General features: G+C 39.6%; 1 protein-coding gene across 1 annotated transcript in view; it reads right to left on the bottom strand.

Moving 5' to 3' along the window:
• vps13a (vacuolar protein sorting 13 homolog A) overlaps positions 1-17,997 on the bottom strand; it is a 178,007-nt gene that overhangs the window by 4,637 nt on the left and 155,373 nt on the right. Inside the window, 9 exon segments of the mRNA XM_034170409.1 lie at positions 6,639-6,753; positions 11,135-11,258; positions 11,411-11,422; positions 11,425-11,455; positions 11,615-11,778; positions 16,354-16,429; positions 16,655-16,768; positions 16,926-17,007; positions 17,150-17,295. Of these exon segments, the coding sequence (XP_034026300.1) occupies positions 6,639-6,753; positions 11,135-11,258; positions 11,411-11,422; positions 11,425-11,455; positions 11,615-11,778; positions 16,354-16,429; positions 16,655-16,768; positions 16,926-17,007; positions 17,150-17,295 (864 nt within the window).

Below are 17,997 nucleotides of genomic sequence, written 5' to 3'. Positions count from 1 at the left end.
TTACTTTTATCTGTTATATATCTGAATAAACTCAGCCAAATATTTAATAATGTCTATATTGCAGTAAACTCCTGCATAGATCTGCCGATTCATGTGTCATAGTGTGAAGAACAGTACACTGGTTACTGTGAAGGCTCTCAGTTGTCCAGACAGAAGTCAGACTACCAGAGCAAGAATTTTAGCTGAGGAAGCTTCTGCGATTTTAAGCGAAACGTCCTCGCGTCAAGCAACCCAGTCCAGTTGAAGATTCAAGCTTCTCTACTAAGTACACTGGTTACCATTATTATATATTTATATACAGTATATAATATGGGTACACAGAATATAGAATCTATATAAAACCTAGAAACAGAAAGGGCTCAGCCTGCCTACCCTGTGTCTTTCAAGGCCGTTCAAATTTTGCTTGTCTTTCCATATGAGATTAATATCTACATACATGCTGGGGAAACATTTGCTTGGAGCCAATATCTTGTTTTCCCAAACTTTTGACAGCTGTAACAGATCGAGAATTATCAACTGATGACAACTGATGGACTCCCATTCATCTTCTTTAGTTCGTACTAGGGGATCATTTTACAGTGTAAGTGCATAAGCTAGGACCACAAGTTCTTTCATACACTTCCCACCTATTTTGTAGCCCCCATTTGTTTGTTTTTTTGGAAAATTCTTTCAAAACAACTTTTCACCACTAAAAATGTTCAATATTTACATTACTGTTGGCACATATATACTGAGTTTAGGGTAGTTGTGAACTTTGCATATTAGCTCAATATACAGCATGCTCCGCACAGACTGAGATGCTGAATTGGTTTATTAAACTATTAAAGGTGTCTATGCACAAATGTTGCAGAAAACATCTGTAATAGAATAATCAATAATTAGATACAGCCGCTCATGGGCTTCTACAAAAATAATGCATAAATAAATACCTGTACAAAGGTCTCTGTAAAGGAAGTGTAGAAAGTTATATGACTAGCTGGGTGAGGACAGATGGATGAAACAAAGACGATGGCAGACAGTCCTAATGTGCTTTATTGACAGTGAATATGGCAATAATGACTTTCAGAAAGAAAAAATACTTTTGCTACTGAACAGGGGAAAAAAATCTGAAGTGAATATTTGGACATTTACTGCATGTTTTGACAATGGAAAGAAAAGTGTGATACAGTGAAGGAAAATGAAGGTATGCAGTTTCAGATGCAAGTTTACATACACCTTGGCAAAACAACAACAAAAAATCTTAATATTTCACCGACTGTACATATTCCATTTTATCAAACAACACAGGCAAGTAAGAATATCTACTGTAATTCCATGGAAAGTTAGTAAAAATAATATCTACATGGGAGATTTTTCAATTTGTGTTCAACATGTCAAATTTTTGTAGGGGTGAATACTTTAATACACAAAAATGAACCCCTCTTGAAACAACACATAAGATTTCATAAAACCGATGGAAATTATTTGTAAAAGCTTAATTTGGGGGTAAGTGGGGAACCTCTGGGTCTATTTAAGGACATTGTCTGGATGTCTTGGCTTACTTCTAGCTATATTTTTCTTTTCTTAAATTCAAAAGTCTCTTGTTCTACAAGTAGACCTTTAAATATAGTGAACTGTTCCTTAATCAACCCCCTAAGTATGCCATCTAGTCATTCACAAGAAAAGTCCATCAAATTTCTGGAATCTTCCACATTGTTTAAAGAGGCATGGTGTATTTAAACTGCTGATCCACTGAAAGTCTAATATAGTGAATACCAATTTCAATAAATATTGTACCTATTATTTCTAAATACCTTTACATGTAAATAAAGTAGAACTCATGACTGACTTAAACATACAGTTTCATTAAAATGTAAGATGCAGAGTGAAGTAAAAACATTTGAAGGTTTTAGCCAAGGTCTATGTAAACTTATGTGCACAGCTGGAGGAGTGTTGGGGGAAATAATTATTTCCTCCACAGAGATGAACACAAATATGAATCCTAAAACAGCAATAACAACAAAAATGACCACACATCATATTAATATACTATAAACATACCTGTGGCAGCTAAATATAGTATGTCAAAGATCACAATCATCAAAAAACATTTCTTTAGATCTCTAAAGGAAAACCTAGCCAACAGACAGAAAAACCTCTTGCAAAGACTAAAATGGCACTACTCTACAACCGTCACTCAGCTATTCCTTTCTAGCTTCCTTCATCATCACCCTCTTCCTGTGAGTCAGCTTTACTCCACTCACTGATGGCCAACCACCTCTGTGGACGAGAGAGAAGACAGGGGTTGGTTTTGACTTTCAGTCAACAATGCTAGAACATATTCATCACTGATTGTTTCTCTTCCTGAAGATTAGCACCACAAAGTCCTCAGCCAGATCTTCCACCACAAACTATTGGATCTGTTACTCTGGCATTTCCACAAAAATGAACTGAACTGTCATTTACTAAGAAATTCTACACTAAACATCCTTACTAATGCTATACTATCATGACCTATCTACCATAGTCCTTTGTGTCTTCATGTCAAGAGATACTGCAAAGTACAATGAGGTCTTGAACAGCGATCTAATGCGTCAAAATGTAAAGCTGGCCCCATGCCACACAATGACACTATAAGAATGCGTGCTGCAGTAGGACTGCACTGAAACGGGGGCCGCATTGGAATGTGTGTGTTACAACCATGATAAGATCCTGTATATTTGTAATGGGGTCATATTCTGCAACTGAAATTCTGAAATTTCTGTGACGTGATATGTAACTAATCTGATCATGAGGCATATTGCAAGGTTTCCTATACAGGCATAATGGCGTGCGTGCACACACACAGGGGCTTCTGCATTCAATTACACTAAAGATTTGCACTTGACGACACAGACCTGTAAGCATGACACATTCGCTTGTGTCTACACACTGTTATAGGTGTACTCTCCGCTACGTGCGGACTACAGACCATAAAAATTGTATGACTCTACAAATTTGGATAAGACAAAGACAAATAACCCGTTGTCAAGAACTTTAAGAGGAGCAACCACAAGGAAGCCAAAAAAAAAAAATAAAAAAAGGGCAGAGGATCAGTATTCTGCTATGTATCCTCTGCCAGTTCATGCATGAGGTCTGTGACCACAACAACCACAGAGAGTATCATTGTGTAGTGTGCAGCCAGCTTAAATGCTGTCCAAGATATTTTAATCTATGGCATTTATTCATTTTTGCTTTTTAAAACTGAACAGCAGCAAGGAGAAAAATGTGAAGTAATGAGTCAGCTTGCTCATTCTGGCTCTAGTTTTGAGCTCTCTGTAAATGCCCTGTGCTCACCTTTAAAAAAAAATACAAACAGGAAACATGCTGTGGATTAAGAATGGTAACCTGTTAATGAACGTCTTCATAAACCTCTTCAGAACAAATTGGTTCAAATGTAGTGTCTCATTTTCACTGATAGTTTAAGTTAGATTTTCACTTTGTTTTTGACCTGTAGTTCTGCTTGGTGTTATATTTTGGGTTCACTCAATAATGGTGTTTAAGACTTGGTCTATGAATCTGATGTCACCAAATGTCAAAATTTTTTAGGTTTTTTTTGGGGGGGGGGGAGTAAATAAATTAATGGTCAAGTAGGTCAAGTCACAGGTGCATTACTCCATTTCACTTGTAGCCATTGTAATCATACCCCTTGCCATCATATACTATGAGAGAATAGGAAGAAAACAAAAAACAAAACCTTACATCATTAGGTGACACAGGGGCAGCATGTGGACTGACCAATTACTACTTGGCGCAGCCTGTATACATATATGGCTCATCTCAAATAAGGACAGTTTCTCAGTTTGGCAGATGGTGCTCAACACTAACATTAAATATGGTGGAAAGGCTGGATCTAACCTGGGATAGGGAAGGAAATAAATAAGTAAATGAATAAATATTGTGCCAAATTGTGATATAAGGGAGTCTGAAATTTAAAAGACGCCCCCCTGCCCCCCTTTTTCCCCCATTTTGTACCATGAAGAAGCACTCCCTTTAATGAGTTCCTTTGTTATCTGGAGATGGATTGTTCTTTTATTTAGATAACATTCACTACAACAGAACCAGCCATCACTAACACGTCATTACACACACACACACACACCCACACACACACACCCATGGGTACACCCATTTGTCTGTGTTGCTATGGTTTTCAGTCCTGTATGGTTATTTGTTATGATCTGTTGTTGTCTCATGCTGCATGTGTGTGAGACCTCCCTTGCCTATCGTGTGTACTGTCTCCTTGCCTCCTGTGTGTGTGTGTGTACAGTCTTCATGTCTTCTGAGTGTCTTCTGCATGTGTTGTGATAAGTCACCTGCTTGTGTCTATTATCTGTTTCTGTCTGTATGTTCAGTCCCCAGTCTGTGCCCTTGTGTCGTTTCATTTGTTTCGTGTGCGCACTGTTTATTCAGAGTTCCACGTTGCTTTAGTTCTGGATTTAAGTTTTTTTCGTCATGGTTTAGTTCTGTCTGTTTTCTTCGGTTATGTTTGGTTATTGTGATGTTTACTTTCTACTCATTCTTTGATGTCCGTTGTGTCACCGGTTGATGTCTGATTAGTTTTTTGTCTCCTTTTGTTCTGTGCATTTCCACGTATGGCTTTTGTTCCAGTTATTGTTTCACACACCTCTCATCATTAGCTTTTTGTAGTTAAGGTCACACCTGTTCGTTTGTTCTTTGTCGGTTCATTTTCCTGTGTCTGCTCCCCGCGCTCCCTGTAAGTATGTTGATCTCTGTGTTTACCCCGTTGTCGTTTTGTGGCAGTTTGTTTTCCCATTAGTCTCCTGGTCTTTTGCCTGCATCACTACTGGACATTTTTGTACACCTGTCACACTGAAGTGTTTGCTTGTGGCTTCACCATATAAACCAATTTGGTTGTGACATACTCCTGGTGTCATTATTGTCTGCATTACTAGGTTCAGTTTTCTACAAAAACCTAACACACATCAGCAGAGAACTACAACTGTGGGCTGACCCGCACTGTTACATTTGGCTTTTCAAACACTCGGGTGAGAAGCTAAACACCATTTCAGTCTGTTTGCAGCATCCTACTCAATTTACCATCACTATGTGTAGGATTTTCTCACCAATATTAAAACTGAATAACACACAGCTTTAGCCAGCGTTAAAATTATCACAATTTTTTGGAGCAGATTACATGTCAGGTAAGTACATTTTAAGGGCAAATCCTACACATAATGTCTTCACTATCAGCTAAAATGCACATCTCTGACCTCAGTCTCACAAGAAGAAACTTCAACCCACTCCATCCAACACCACTGTTTATAGATGTAAGCACAAAAACAAAACAACAAAAAACTAAATTTATCTCACATCTTGGAGCTGATTACTCCTCAAGTCAAGAATCATGACCCATAACTGACACCAGCAATGAATCTTATTGAAGCTGATGTGCAATGAGACAAACTATGTGAAACTATAAAGTGTTTAAACAAAACGTGAAAAACACGACATATGTCCACATGTACAACAAAGTGCCAAGGAACAAAATTACTGTAAACCACTGTACGTCCTTGAGAAAAGTTGAAAAGGAGGTGTTTGACACTCAGAGCAGGAGCTTGCACAAGAGAGAGAGAGAGAGAGAGAGAGAGAGAGAGAGAGAGAGAGGGGGGGGTGGGTGGGTAGGTGGGCAGAGAAGACCGTGTGCTGATTGTGCCACCTTCATATGTATTAAAATAAAAGAAAAAGTAACAAATGCCACAGTAACATGTTCATCATTCTTTTAAGGGGGGGTTCCTGCATTTTAATTGTGTGCACACACAATGCACAGACTATAGTAGCAGACTCAGTACAGTCCGCGATGATTTATTTATTCATTTAAATCTAATTCTGTCATGATTATGATATCTGAAGCACCTTGGGGTGACTTATGTTGTGATTCAGTACTATATGAAATAAATTGAATTTATTATATAATCAGCTTTATTTCTGGCAATGTCCATAATTATGGAACCGCTGATCCCGCCACTTGGTTTGGGAAGGTAGGGGAAAATGGGAAGGTAGGGGAAAATGGGCAGAGTGGCCCAAATTTGGGTGGGCTGCGGGAGAGCAGGGCGCAGTACCCACGGAAATGAGACAAACTTGGACAAGAAGATGCAAAAGTAAAGGGTCTCAGTTTTCATGATGAATTATGTCTTAATGGATTAATCACTTATCAGCACAGTTACAGAGTAATTTTTTGCTAAGTAACAATTACAGCTCTACTAAAAATGTCATTTTGTTTAATTATAACAAAAAACAGAGCCACAGAGATGGACTGATAACTAAAGTGCATGACTTATTTTACACAAATACAGTTTATTGTAATCAGCAAAACATCTCAAAGCTTTAGAGAACATTAAAAGCAAGCAGGCGTAAAAGGGCTGAGAAGAGGTTTTAAGGCGTTTTAAGGCAAGTATCCACATGCAAGGGAAACTGCTTTTGAAAATCGGCAAATTTAAAAATGGTGTTTATTTGGCAAAATGAAATATGATAAACCATGGAAGTCAATGTCAATTGAAGAAAAGAAATGTCTAAAAATCAACCAAATACTTGTTGCCTGCTGTTCACTAACCCCTGACTATCAAAATCTGATTCCTCTTCTTAATTTTTGGTTATACCTGGAGCATCTGACTCCCAAAGCCTTCCCTCTCCTTATATGGTCGTATGACGCCATCCTCGTGGATGAAGCGAGGAGGACGTAATGATTTAATATCTTGAGAAGTCTCTGCTGCCCTAATAATCGGATGAGACAGAGAAATGCATTATGGGACAAACATTCTCCTTCTAAAACCGCTTTTTACAGGTAAGGGTCAAGGGGAGCTGGAGATGAGCCCAGCGATTATTAAGGAACATAATTCTTCAACTTACAGCCACAGCTGAAACAAAACAGGAGACTACACACAAAGTTTGACAAAACAAACAAGGATTGACACGTCAATACAAATACATGCACAAAGACAGAAATACAAGGACACCTTTGATAACCGCACATTCATACAAACCAGCTCATTATATATATTCATTTATTCATTCACTGTATTTTTTGAAGGATTCATTAATTTATTTATTTATTAGAGGTGTCACAGTACACAGTTCGGTTCACACCTCAGGTGAAACACCACGATTCGGTACGAGTTCAATTTTTACATACAGCAGCTTTAACCTGTGAGCAACACAGAGCTGCCGTCAACTAATTTAGCACTGAGGCAAAGTCCAAAGTAAACTCTTTCCTCATTAAACGTTTATGAATTGGATTACAGTGCATCCGGAAAGTATTCTGTTTACTGTTATTGTTCTTATTGGTGCTATGCTGCAAATGGAACATTCATTTCCTTGAGAGACCTTGCCCAAGGGGTCAACAAAGTTCTATCTATCTATCTATAACAAACTTTTGTCATAAGTTGCTGGCATTGCCTGTGTAAATTTAAAACTGCGCGTGTGTGTACACTAAACATAATATAAATGCAGCACTTTTGTTTTTACAGAGTTTAAACAACAGCACCAGGCCAGAAGTATGTTTTTTAAAAAGCTCCAAGGAAAAGTAATGCTATCAGCACATCCACAGCACACTAATTGGTTTTATGTCTGACATGAGGAATAAAAACAGCCTTCTTAATGTTTCCTGATGTTCAGAGACATATAGGTGAAATATATGTTAAATACTTCTCATGCAACAGTAACTTGCTTTGATAACTGTCAAAGATACCATACCAGCACATTGGAAGCCCCCCCTCAAACATCCTTTTTAATAAAAGTTGCTTAAATGACCTATCCTAAATTAAATTAATTTTGTGATCCAAACACATCGCAAAAAGCAAAAAGTAGTTTTCACAAGGTTTTTTTTTGGCATTTGCGTTTTACTTGTGACGTCATCTGGCCTTTCTCGAGTTCTGTAAATGTACCAGATGACACATAATAACTTTTGTTTTTCATAGGGAATAACTTAAATTTTTATTCATTAATTATTTTACACATGAAAATTCAGTAAGGTATATCTTCTATTATACATTCCAATTCTAAGGTGGAACTCTACTAGTGTATACTAAGGTATATCTAAATATCTTAAAAAAAGGAGAGCAGAGCCACTTAGGTGCCTGGTCTTGAGAACCAGGGATGGTTGCATGCAGTGGTTTTTTTTTTCCTTTTTTAGATGTATTAATAGTAGTTGCATGACAATGATGTCAATTTAAGAGTTTGCAATATGAAGGTTGCGCATGAGGTGGAACGGATTTGGCACTGTCAAGCACTAAACGAGTTACTTGTGATGAAAACAGACATTTTACTGAAATATGAGGGCTGCCCATAAAGTATAGGTCCTTTTTATTTTTTTCAAAAACTATATGGATTTCATTCATATGTTTTTACGTCAGACATGCATGAACCCTCGTGCGCATGCGTGAGTTTTTCCACGCCTGTCGGTGACGTCATTCACCTGTGAGCACTCCTTGTGGGAGGAGTCGTCCAGCCCCTCGTCGGAATTCCTTTGTCTGAGAAGTTGCTGAGAGACTGGCGCTTTGTTTGATCAAAATTTTTTCTAAACCTGTGAGACACATCGAAGTGGACATGGTTCGAAAAATTAAGCTGGTTTTCAGTGAAAATTTTAACGGCTGATGAGAGACTTTGATGTGACACTGTCGCTTTAAGGACTTCCCACGGTGCGAGACATCGCGCTGCGCTCTCAGGCGGCGTCATCAGCCTGTTTCAAGCTGAAAACCTCCACATTTCAGGCTCTATTGATCCAGGACGTCGTGAGAGAACAGAGAAGTTTCAGAAGAAGTTGGTTTCAGCATTTTATCCGGATATTCCACTGTTAAAGGAGATTTTTTTAATGAAAGACGTGCGGACGGGTCCACGCGTCGGGACGCAGCTGGCGCGGAGCGGCGGCACAGGAAAAACACCTCCGTGTTGATAACCATTTGTAAAATCCAGGCGGCTTTTGATGGCTTTCAGTGGAGTGAGTATATGAGAAATTGTTTAACAGCTGGACATGTTCCAACTTGTCCTTAAGGCTTCCAAGAGAGGTGTTTTTCCTGTGGCGGAGCGTCGCGGCGGCTGCGAACCGACGCGCGGACCCGTCCGCACGTCTTTCATTAAAAAAATCTCCTTTAACAGTGGAATATCCGGATAAAATGCTGAAACCGACTTCTTCTGAAACTTCTCTGTTCTCTCACGACGTCCTGGATCAATAGAGCCTGAAATGTGGAGGTTTTCAGCTTGAAACAGGCTGATGACGCCGCCTGAGAGCGCAGCGCGACGTCTCGCACCGTGGGAAGTCCTTAAAGCGACAGCATCACCTCAAAATCTCTCATCAGCCGTTAAAATTTTCACTGAAAACCAGCTTAATTTTTCGAACCATGTCCACTTCGATGTGTCTCACAGGTTTAGAAAAAATTTTGATCAAACAAAGCGCCAGTCTCTCAGCAACTTCTCAGACAAAGGAATTCCGACGAGGGGCTGGACGACTCCTCCCACAAGGAGTGCTCACAGGCGAATGACGTCACTGACAGGCGTGGAAAAACTCACGCATGCGCACGAGGGTTCAAGCATGTCTGACAAAAACATATGAATGAAATCCATATAGTTTTTGAAAAAAATAAAAAGGACCTATACTTTATGGACAGACCTCATATATGCAGGGGTGGGTGTTCACATGCTCGTGCATTATGATGGTTTTCATCCAGATTTTTATGTTCAATACCCCAATAGAGCACTTCGCTCTCAGACTGCAGGCTTACTTGTAGTTCCTAGGGTTTGTAAGAGTAGAATGGGAGGCAGAGCCTTCAGCTTTCAGGCTCCTCTCCTGTGGAACCAGCTCCCAATTCAGATCAGGGAGACAGACACCCTCTCTACTTTTAAGATTAGGCTTAAAACTTTCCTTTTTGCTAAAGCTTATAGTTAGGGCTGGATCAGGTGACCCTGAACCATCCCTTAGTTATGCTGCTATAGACGTAGACTGCTGGGGGGTTCCCATGATGCACTGTTTCTTTCTCTTTTTGCTCTGTATGCACCACTCTGCATTTAATCATTAGTGATCGATCTCTGCTCCCCTCCACAGCATGTCTTTTTCCTGGTTCTCTCCCTCAGCCCCAACCAGTCCCAGCAGAAGACTGCCCCTCCCTGAGCCTGGTTCTGCTGGAGGTTTCTTCCTGTTAAAAGGGAGTTTTTCCTTCCCACTGTAGCCAAGTGCTTGCTCACAGGGGGTCGTTTTGACCGTTGGGGTTTTACATAATTATTGTATGGCCTTGCCTTACAATATAAAGCGCCTTGGGGCAACTGTTTGTTGTGATTTGGCGCTATATAAAAAAATTGATTGATTGATTGATTGAATGGGCACATTTAAAAATAAAATTGTACTAGATCCAATACGATTATTATTAAAGGGGTCATATTGTGCCAAATCACTTTTTATCTTTTACATTTTCATGTGTTTGATATTTAATGTTCAGCATCTCCAACATCTCAGAATTCTTAACACCCCTGTGACATATGTAACAGAAATAACCCATCCCCTCAGATGCTCTAAATTTACCTCTAATTATTGAAAGCCCCCAAACACACATTCTCACTGGTTCAGGATAACAGCTGTATTCCAAAATCACAACAAATCCTGATACACAAAGTGAAAATTACTACATTACACACACCACCACCTTAATTGAAGTGATAAAAAGTTTTCAAAATATATTTTGTGGTACAGCAATAAATAATGTTCAAAATGTTCATGATGCCACATTTTTGTCAAGGTCATAGACTGCACAGTTTACTTTTATACATTAAAATATTTCTGTAATTGTTTTTATTAAGAGTGCATTTTTTTCTTCATTGTTTTTGTATTTCTGAGAACGTAATACATATAAGCTTGTATGTGCTTTGCGATTTGATGGGCAATAGTAAAAAAGGAAAAAATATTCATATAATTAATTTAAATTAATTGCAAAGCTTGTAATTAGATACATTTTTAAATGCCTGACACACACACACACACACACACACACACACACACACACACACACACACACACACACACACACACACACACACACACACACACACACACACACACACACACACACACACACACACACACAGTGATGTTGTGAACACGTGAACTCGCCTCTTGATCCCCTGGAAAGTGCTGCTGGCCATGTCAATAATACCTCCTGTTGGTCTGGCAACTGCACCAACCAGACCTTTTCCAAATCCTTTAAAGAAACCTGCTGCACCCTCCTTCTGGGCTCCTGCAAAACAAAAGCATACATCAGCACATTAAGAACAAATAAATTATATTTTATATGTCGAGAATTATAGCCAAAATGTTGGTCGCCACAAACTGCCTATTTAGAGCATGAGGAGCATCATTAAATCTGCATGAGGGAAAGACTCAAGATACCTTTAATAGGTTGGTAACAATTCCTGTGATCCCACTGACAAAACCCTGAAAGGAATACATAAATTAGCAAGTAGCAGCAATTTGCTCATTATGGCAGAATGCGCAGCAGCATGCCTTTCTTCATTTAAAATGCATTTTTCACTGATTTATCTGTTGCATAATTTTGAAAAACTCAACTATGACACACTTTTGGGTTTTACATACCGACACTAATCCCTTTCCGCCCCTGGTCAGTCCCTCTTTCAGACCGCTAGGCTGTGTGTTCATTGCCTCTCGTCTCTTCTGCTGATATTCTTCGTCCATCGTTATGGCAGCAACGCCCTTTGCCATTGCACCTGTGATCCTGGAGGCTGCACCTGCTATACCCCCTGAAAGGCAGACATCATCTTTGGATTTACTGTATACGTTGAAATATATTTCTGGTTAAAGTCTGTTTTGTGTGAAAAACTTTTCATTTCATCCACCTACAATTATTATTGTTGAAGACATTGCTTATGCTTCTATGTATCCCATTTGATTTTGTTTGTTTTTTGCAAAGCAGTGAAGGCATTGTGTCTCTGACTTCTTCCCACAGAATTCTACCATTCATCAAGGATATGCTGTGGTTATGACTCTGTTCAGTGCTTGCAAAGACTGGATGTTGGATAAGGTCATGGAATCCAGTGGCTTGGTTGACTTTTTCCATGAGGAAAAGCCCAAGGATCTAGAGCAGAGGTCTACAACTTGTTCCAGAAAGGGCCGAGAGAGTGCAGGTTTTCTTTGCAACCACCCACTCCACCAGGTGATTTCACTGATAAACTGATTCCATCTACTCAAAGTGATGTTAATCAGTGAAATCACCTGGTGGAGTGGGTGGTTGCAAAGAAAACCTGCACCCTCTCTGCATTTTCTGGAATGAGTTGAAGACCTCTGATCTATAGATTTTGTGGATGATGGTGTGATCTTCATGGATGCCCTGAACACAGCGTGAGGAATCTGAGTGTCCGAGTTTGCAATTGTTCTGAAGAAAAACTAAGATTCAGGCTTTCACTGAGTTTGTGGGTTCATCAGAAATTTATTAATTTGTGGTGAAACTGTGAATAGTTTGTGAAGTCATGATGTCACTGGAAGGAAGTGTTTGACAATGAAAATATCTTTGGAGGACAACAAATATCCAAGTCTTTATGTCCCGGTTGTATCTGTGTTACTGTATGATTGTGAGACTGACTCTAATGAGTGACTGAAGACAACGGTCTGTCTTTGGTAGTAGGTAAAATAAGTGATTATTTTGGAGCAGTTCTCTTGTAGACTGGATTATGCACAATGCCTTAGTGCTGAGGATCCCAACAACTGAATAAAACCAAAGAGATGCTTCATGTACCACCTGGCTGTGGCAGACAGATACAGTTGTGCTCATAAGTTTACATACCCTGGCAGAATGTTTTATTTTTTTGGCCATTTTTCAGAGAATATGAATGTTAACACAATACATTTCCCCCCCCCCCCCACTCATGGTAAGTGGTTGTGTGAAGCCATTTATTGTCAAGCAACTGTGTTTACTCTTTTTAAGTCATAATGATAACAGAAGCTACCCAAATGACCCTGATCAAATGTTTACATACCCTGGTGATTCTGGCCTGAAAACAAGCACACAAGTTGACACAAACGTGTCTGAATGGCTATTAAAGGTAACCATCCTTGCCTGTGATCTATTTGCTTGTAATCAGTGTGTGTGTATAATAGGTCAGTGAGTTTCTGGGCTTCTGACAGACCCTTGCATCTTTTATTCAGTGTTGCACTGATGTTTTTGGCTTCTGAGTCATGGGGAAAGCAAAGGAGAGGTCAAAGGATCTGTGGAAAAAGGTAATTGAACAGGAATAAAACAGGAAAGGGATATAAAAAGATATCCAAGGAACTGAGAATGCCAATCAACAGTGTTCAAACTCTAATTAAGAAGTTAAGTGGGAAATGAGGAATGCTGTTGAAACCAAACCATGGTCAGGTAGAGCAACAAAAAGTTCAGCAACAACCGCCAGGAAAATTGTTCAGGATGCAAAGAAAAACCCACAAATAACTTCAGCTAAAATACAAGACACTGAAAAAAAATGTTGTGTTTTTTCAAGATGCACAATAAGGAGGCACTTGAAGAAAAATGGGCTGCATGGTCGAGTCGCCAGAAGAAAGCCATTATTAGATAAATGCCACAAAGTATCCCACTTATAATATGCCAAACAGCACAGAGAACAACATCATTTGGAGTGATGAGACCAAAATTGAACTTTATGGCCACAACCATGTATGTTACATTTGGAGAGGAGTCAACAAGGCCTATGATAAAAAGTACACCATTCCTACTGTGAAACACGGAGGTGGATTGCTGATGTTTTGGGGATGTGTGAGCTACAATGGCCCAGGAAACTTGGTCAAAATTGACAGCAGGATGAATGCAGCACATTATCAGAAAATACTGGAGGAAAACTTGCACTCATCAGCCTGGAAGCTGCACATGGAACGCACATGGACAGTCCAGCATGGCAATGATCTAAAACACAAGGCCAAGTTGACCTGCCATTGGCTACAGCAGAATAAAGTGAAGGTTCTGGAGTGGTCATCTCAGTCTCCTGAGTTCAATATCATTGAGCCACACTGGGGAGATCTCAAACGTGCAGTTCATGCAAGACAACCCAGGAATGAACAGGAACTGGAGACTTTTTGTCAAGAAGAATGGGCAGCTTTATCATCAGAGAAAATAAAGAGCCCCATCCACAACTATCACAAAAGACTCCAAGCTGTCATTGATGTTAAAGGGGGCAATACACAGTATTAAGAACTGGGGTATGTAAACTTTTGATCAGGGTCATGTGGGTAGTTTCTGTTGTCATAATGATTTAAAAACAGTAAACACAGTTGTTTGACAATGGCTTCACCCAACCACTAACCATGAGTGAAAAAAGTTTTTGGGTTATCATTCATATTCTCTGCAAAATGACCCCCAAAAAAAGAAAAAAAAAAAAAATACCATTTCATGATCCCAGACCTGACCTGTTTGTGTCAGCAGTATATCTCAAAGTTAACAGATTTCAGTACAATTAACAGTGGTCTAAGCGGTCACCAGAACGCTCTGATTAGCAACAAGGTTTCATAAGTCACATGAATCAAAAGACCTTCTTTACATGTGCCTGCCTGAACAAAGGCACACTTGTCCCACTATGTTAATATTCCTCTTTAAACTAATATATAAAAGAATAACTGCAAATTATTATGTCAAAAGATGCCAATACTGCCCAAAACAGAAGGTTCAGTGGCCCTCACCTGTGTTCTGGTCGGGGCTGGGATGAGAAAAATTCTTAGAATAGTTGGATAATCTTGACAAAAATAAAGCCACATTTAAGCAATGAAAATCCAAACTGACTTTAATTACTACAGGGAAACAATAAAAGTGATACTAATATATGCAAGCTACTTATTCAAAGCCCTTAACCTCCCGAGACCTTGCCTTGTCCTTGGCAACACTGTTGCCAGAAGCAGAAACGTCTCTCTGATGGTAATGGTGATTATCAATCAATCAATCAATCAATCAATTTTTTTTATATAACGCCAAATCACAACAAACAGTTGCCCCAAGGCGCTTTATATTGTAAGGCAAGGCCATACAATAATTATGTAAAACCCCAACGGTCAAAACGACCCCCTGTGAGCAAGCACTTGGCTACAGTGGGAAGGAAAAACTCCCTTTTAACAGGAAGAAACCTCCAGCAGAACCAGGCTCAGTCTTCTGCTGGGACTGGTTGGGGCTGAGGGAGAGAACCGGGAAAAAGACATGCTGTGGAGGGGAGCAGAGATCGATCACTAATGATTAAATGCAGAGTGGTGCATACAGAGCAAAAAGAGAAAGAAACAGTGCATCATGGGAACCCCCCAGCAGTCTACGTCTATAGCAGCATAACTAAGGGATGGTTCAGGGTCACCTGATCCAGCCCTAACTATAAGCTTTAGCAAAAAGGAAAGTTTTAAGCCTAATCTTAAAAGTAGAGAGGGTGTCTGTCTCCCTGATCTGAATTGGGAGCTGGTTCCACAGGAGAGGAGCCTGAAAGCTGAAGGCTCTGCCTCCCATTCTACTCTTACAAACCCTAGGAACTACAAGTAAGCCTGCAGTCTGAGAGCGAAGCGCTCTATTGGGGTGATATGGTACTACGAGGTCCCTAAGATAAGATGGGACCTGATTATTCAAAACCTTATAAGTAAGAAGAAGAATTTTAAATTCTATTCTAGAATTAACAGGAAGCCAATGAAGAGAAGCCAATATGGGTGAGATATGCTCTCTGATGATTATGATGGATGGATAGCCATGCGTCCTCTTTGCAAGTTCGACAAGGTTTACAAATCATGAAATGGTTTTTTTTCCACCAATCTACAGTTAAACAGTTATTTGAAGAAATTATTTCTTTATTTTTGTTAATGATTTACCTCTAAATTGTAGGAAAACCATGCTATCTGAATTACTCTATGCCAGAAAAAAATTAGGAGACAAGCTGGGTACTAGCTAGTCATAGTTTACCAATACGACTAGTCATCCCAACCCTTTCTTTTCCGAAGTTGTTGATGGAAATTCTGTGGACCGACTCACTGACTCACTCCATTATGCTTATGCTTGCTTTGCTTATCACATGGGGAAAAACTCTGTGCCATTTTGGGCCTTGGGTCAAGAAAGAGTTCATTAGATTTTGAGGCAGACCTGGATCCAAATCATTTCTGGTAATTATGGTACATCAGAAGACTGTTGGACCTTGATGGAGGTATGCACATCATGCATATTTTCTGGAGGAAAAACAAAAGTTAACCTAGCAGTAGGTGTAATAATGTATGTATGTAGCTATACCTGCACAACTCCTATTCTCCTAAATGGGATCAAATACTGTAATATGTTTTTCATAGGAACTCCTGTATATAAGCACTGTTCTTACCTACAGCTCCTCCCACCAGAGCCTTAACCCCAAGAGTCATTCCTTCAACAAACTCTTCAGGCCCCTGAATTGCTCCCTGGAAAACACCAGACACACATTAAAAACAAAATTTTTATGAATATGTCAAGCGAACTATCAGCGTTTTCAGTAGCCAAACTATGGTAAAAGTTGGGATATCTTTAAAAAAAAGTCGTTATGTAAAGATTGAAAAAAAAAAATGCTTCAAATGTGTAGGACAAATGGTGTAATATTTGATTATATGATATCAACTTTATCACAATTACGTGCATGCCAGTGCTACCTGATATGGCTCATAGAAGAAAGCCTCAACTCCCTCTGACAGCCCTCTGATCAGACCAAATGGGTTCCCAAGCACATCCAGGCCCAGCACCAGCACATACATCTGTTTAATAGCCTGAGACATGGTAAATGAAACCTGGTAAGTCACCTTGCATTAAGCACCTTGTGTGTTGTGTTTAAATTGCACATCATTTCTAAGACTTGCTGCCTTAATATGGATAAAAAACATGAATCCACTTGGTTAACATAGCTTTGTCGCGGAGTGTGCATACCTGTTTAGAATAATGTCTGATGACCTCTGACTGTAACTGTTGTGTTGTACAAAACAGGAAGTTCAACTCAAAGAAGGGCAGTCTAGGGGGGAATCAGTTCAGAAGCAGGAAAAAGGGTGAGCCAAACAGAAAAAAACTTAATTCATCAATCACTAACAAAAATAAAACAAAGCTGTTGTCTTTTCTTTATTTTTTGGCCTTGGGGCCTTCTTGTGTGTTCATACTTGAAAACAACATCCTGTACATCAGTGAGTGTGGCCCCAATACTCTTAAGCAGGAGGTTGAGGGACTGGACAGGAATGACTTCTGTCTCTCTTTTTTCCTTCAAGCCATCTTCTCCTCCTGTACTCAGAGAGAAACTCAGATGCAGCTGGAAATACAAAAGACAGGAGTAAAGATGGCTGGTGCTCATACTGAACTTACAGTACAAAATATAGTGCAGTGGAATGCCTTTCAATTTGATTGTTTTGCCATTTTATTTGTGCATATTCCTACTGAGGTAGTAATGTCACTGAAGCTTTAATTTAAAGAATCACTTGTTTCAGTTGGTGGAAATGACAATGCCCCCCTCCCTTCCACACATATATTATCTGACATTGATACTGTAAATATTTATGCTCTCAAACTGTGAAATATTTGGGTGGTTGCCTAGAAACCCTATACAAGTGTGATGTGAGTGGAGACAGAGAAAGGAAGAGGCGGAGCCTTGCTGGCGGAAAGTGTTTGAAAACAGCTCGTTTCTGACTGATCTACATCTGCTGTTGTGGGAATTACATCCTTACTTCACTGATGTTGGCAAGAAGTGGGCTGAGTATTATCTTCTTCTTCCAGCACACTATGAACAGAGGGATGCAATGAGCATGGAGCGTTTAGGCCTTCAGCACCATGAGGACAGTGAGATGGAGTTCAGACAGCTGGAAAGTTGAATCAACTACAAGTCCAATGTTCAAGATCAGATGTTGCATCCACCACATTACAGAACTACCTTGGGTTCTGGATGGCAACCACCCAGGCAGGCAACTGGTCCATCCTCACTTCCAGAAATGAACAATCTACCTAACAGTCAGGTGAA

The sequence above is a fragment of the Thalassophryne amazonica genome, chromosome 5, assembly GCF_902500255.1.
Source record: "Thalassophryne amazonica chromosome 5, fThaAma1.1, whole genome shotgun sequence".
NCBI lineage: Eukaryota > Metazoa > Chordata > Actinopteri > Batrachoidiformes > Batrachoididae > Thalassophryne > Thalassophryne amazonica.
This window is presented reverse-complemented; position numbering and strand designations above follow the sequence as displayed.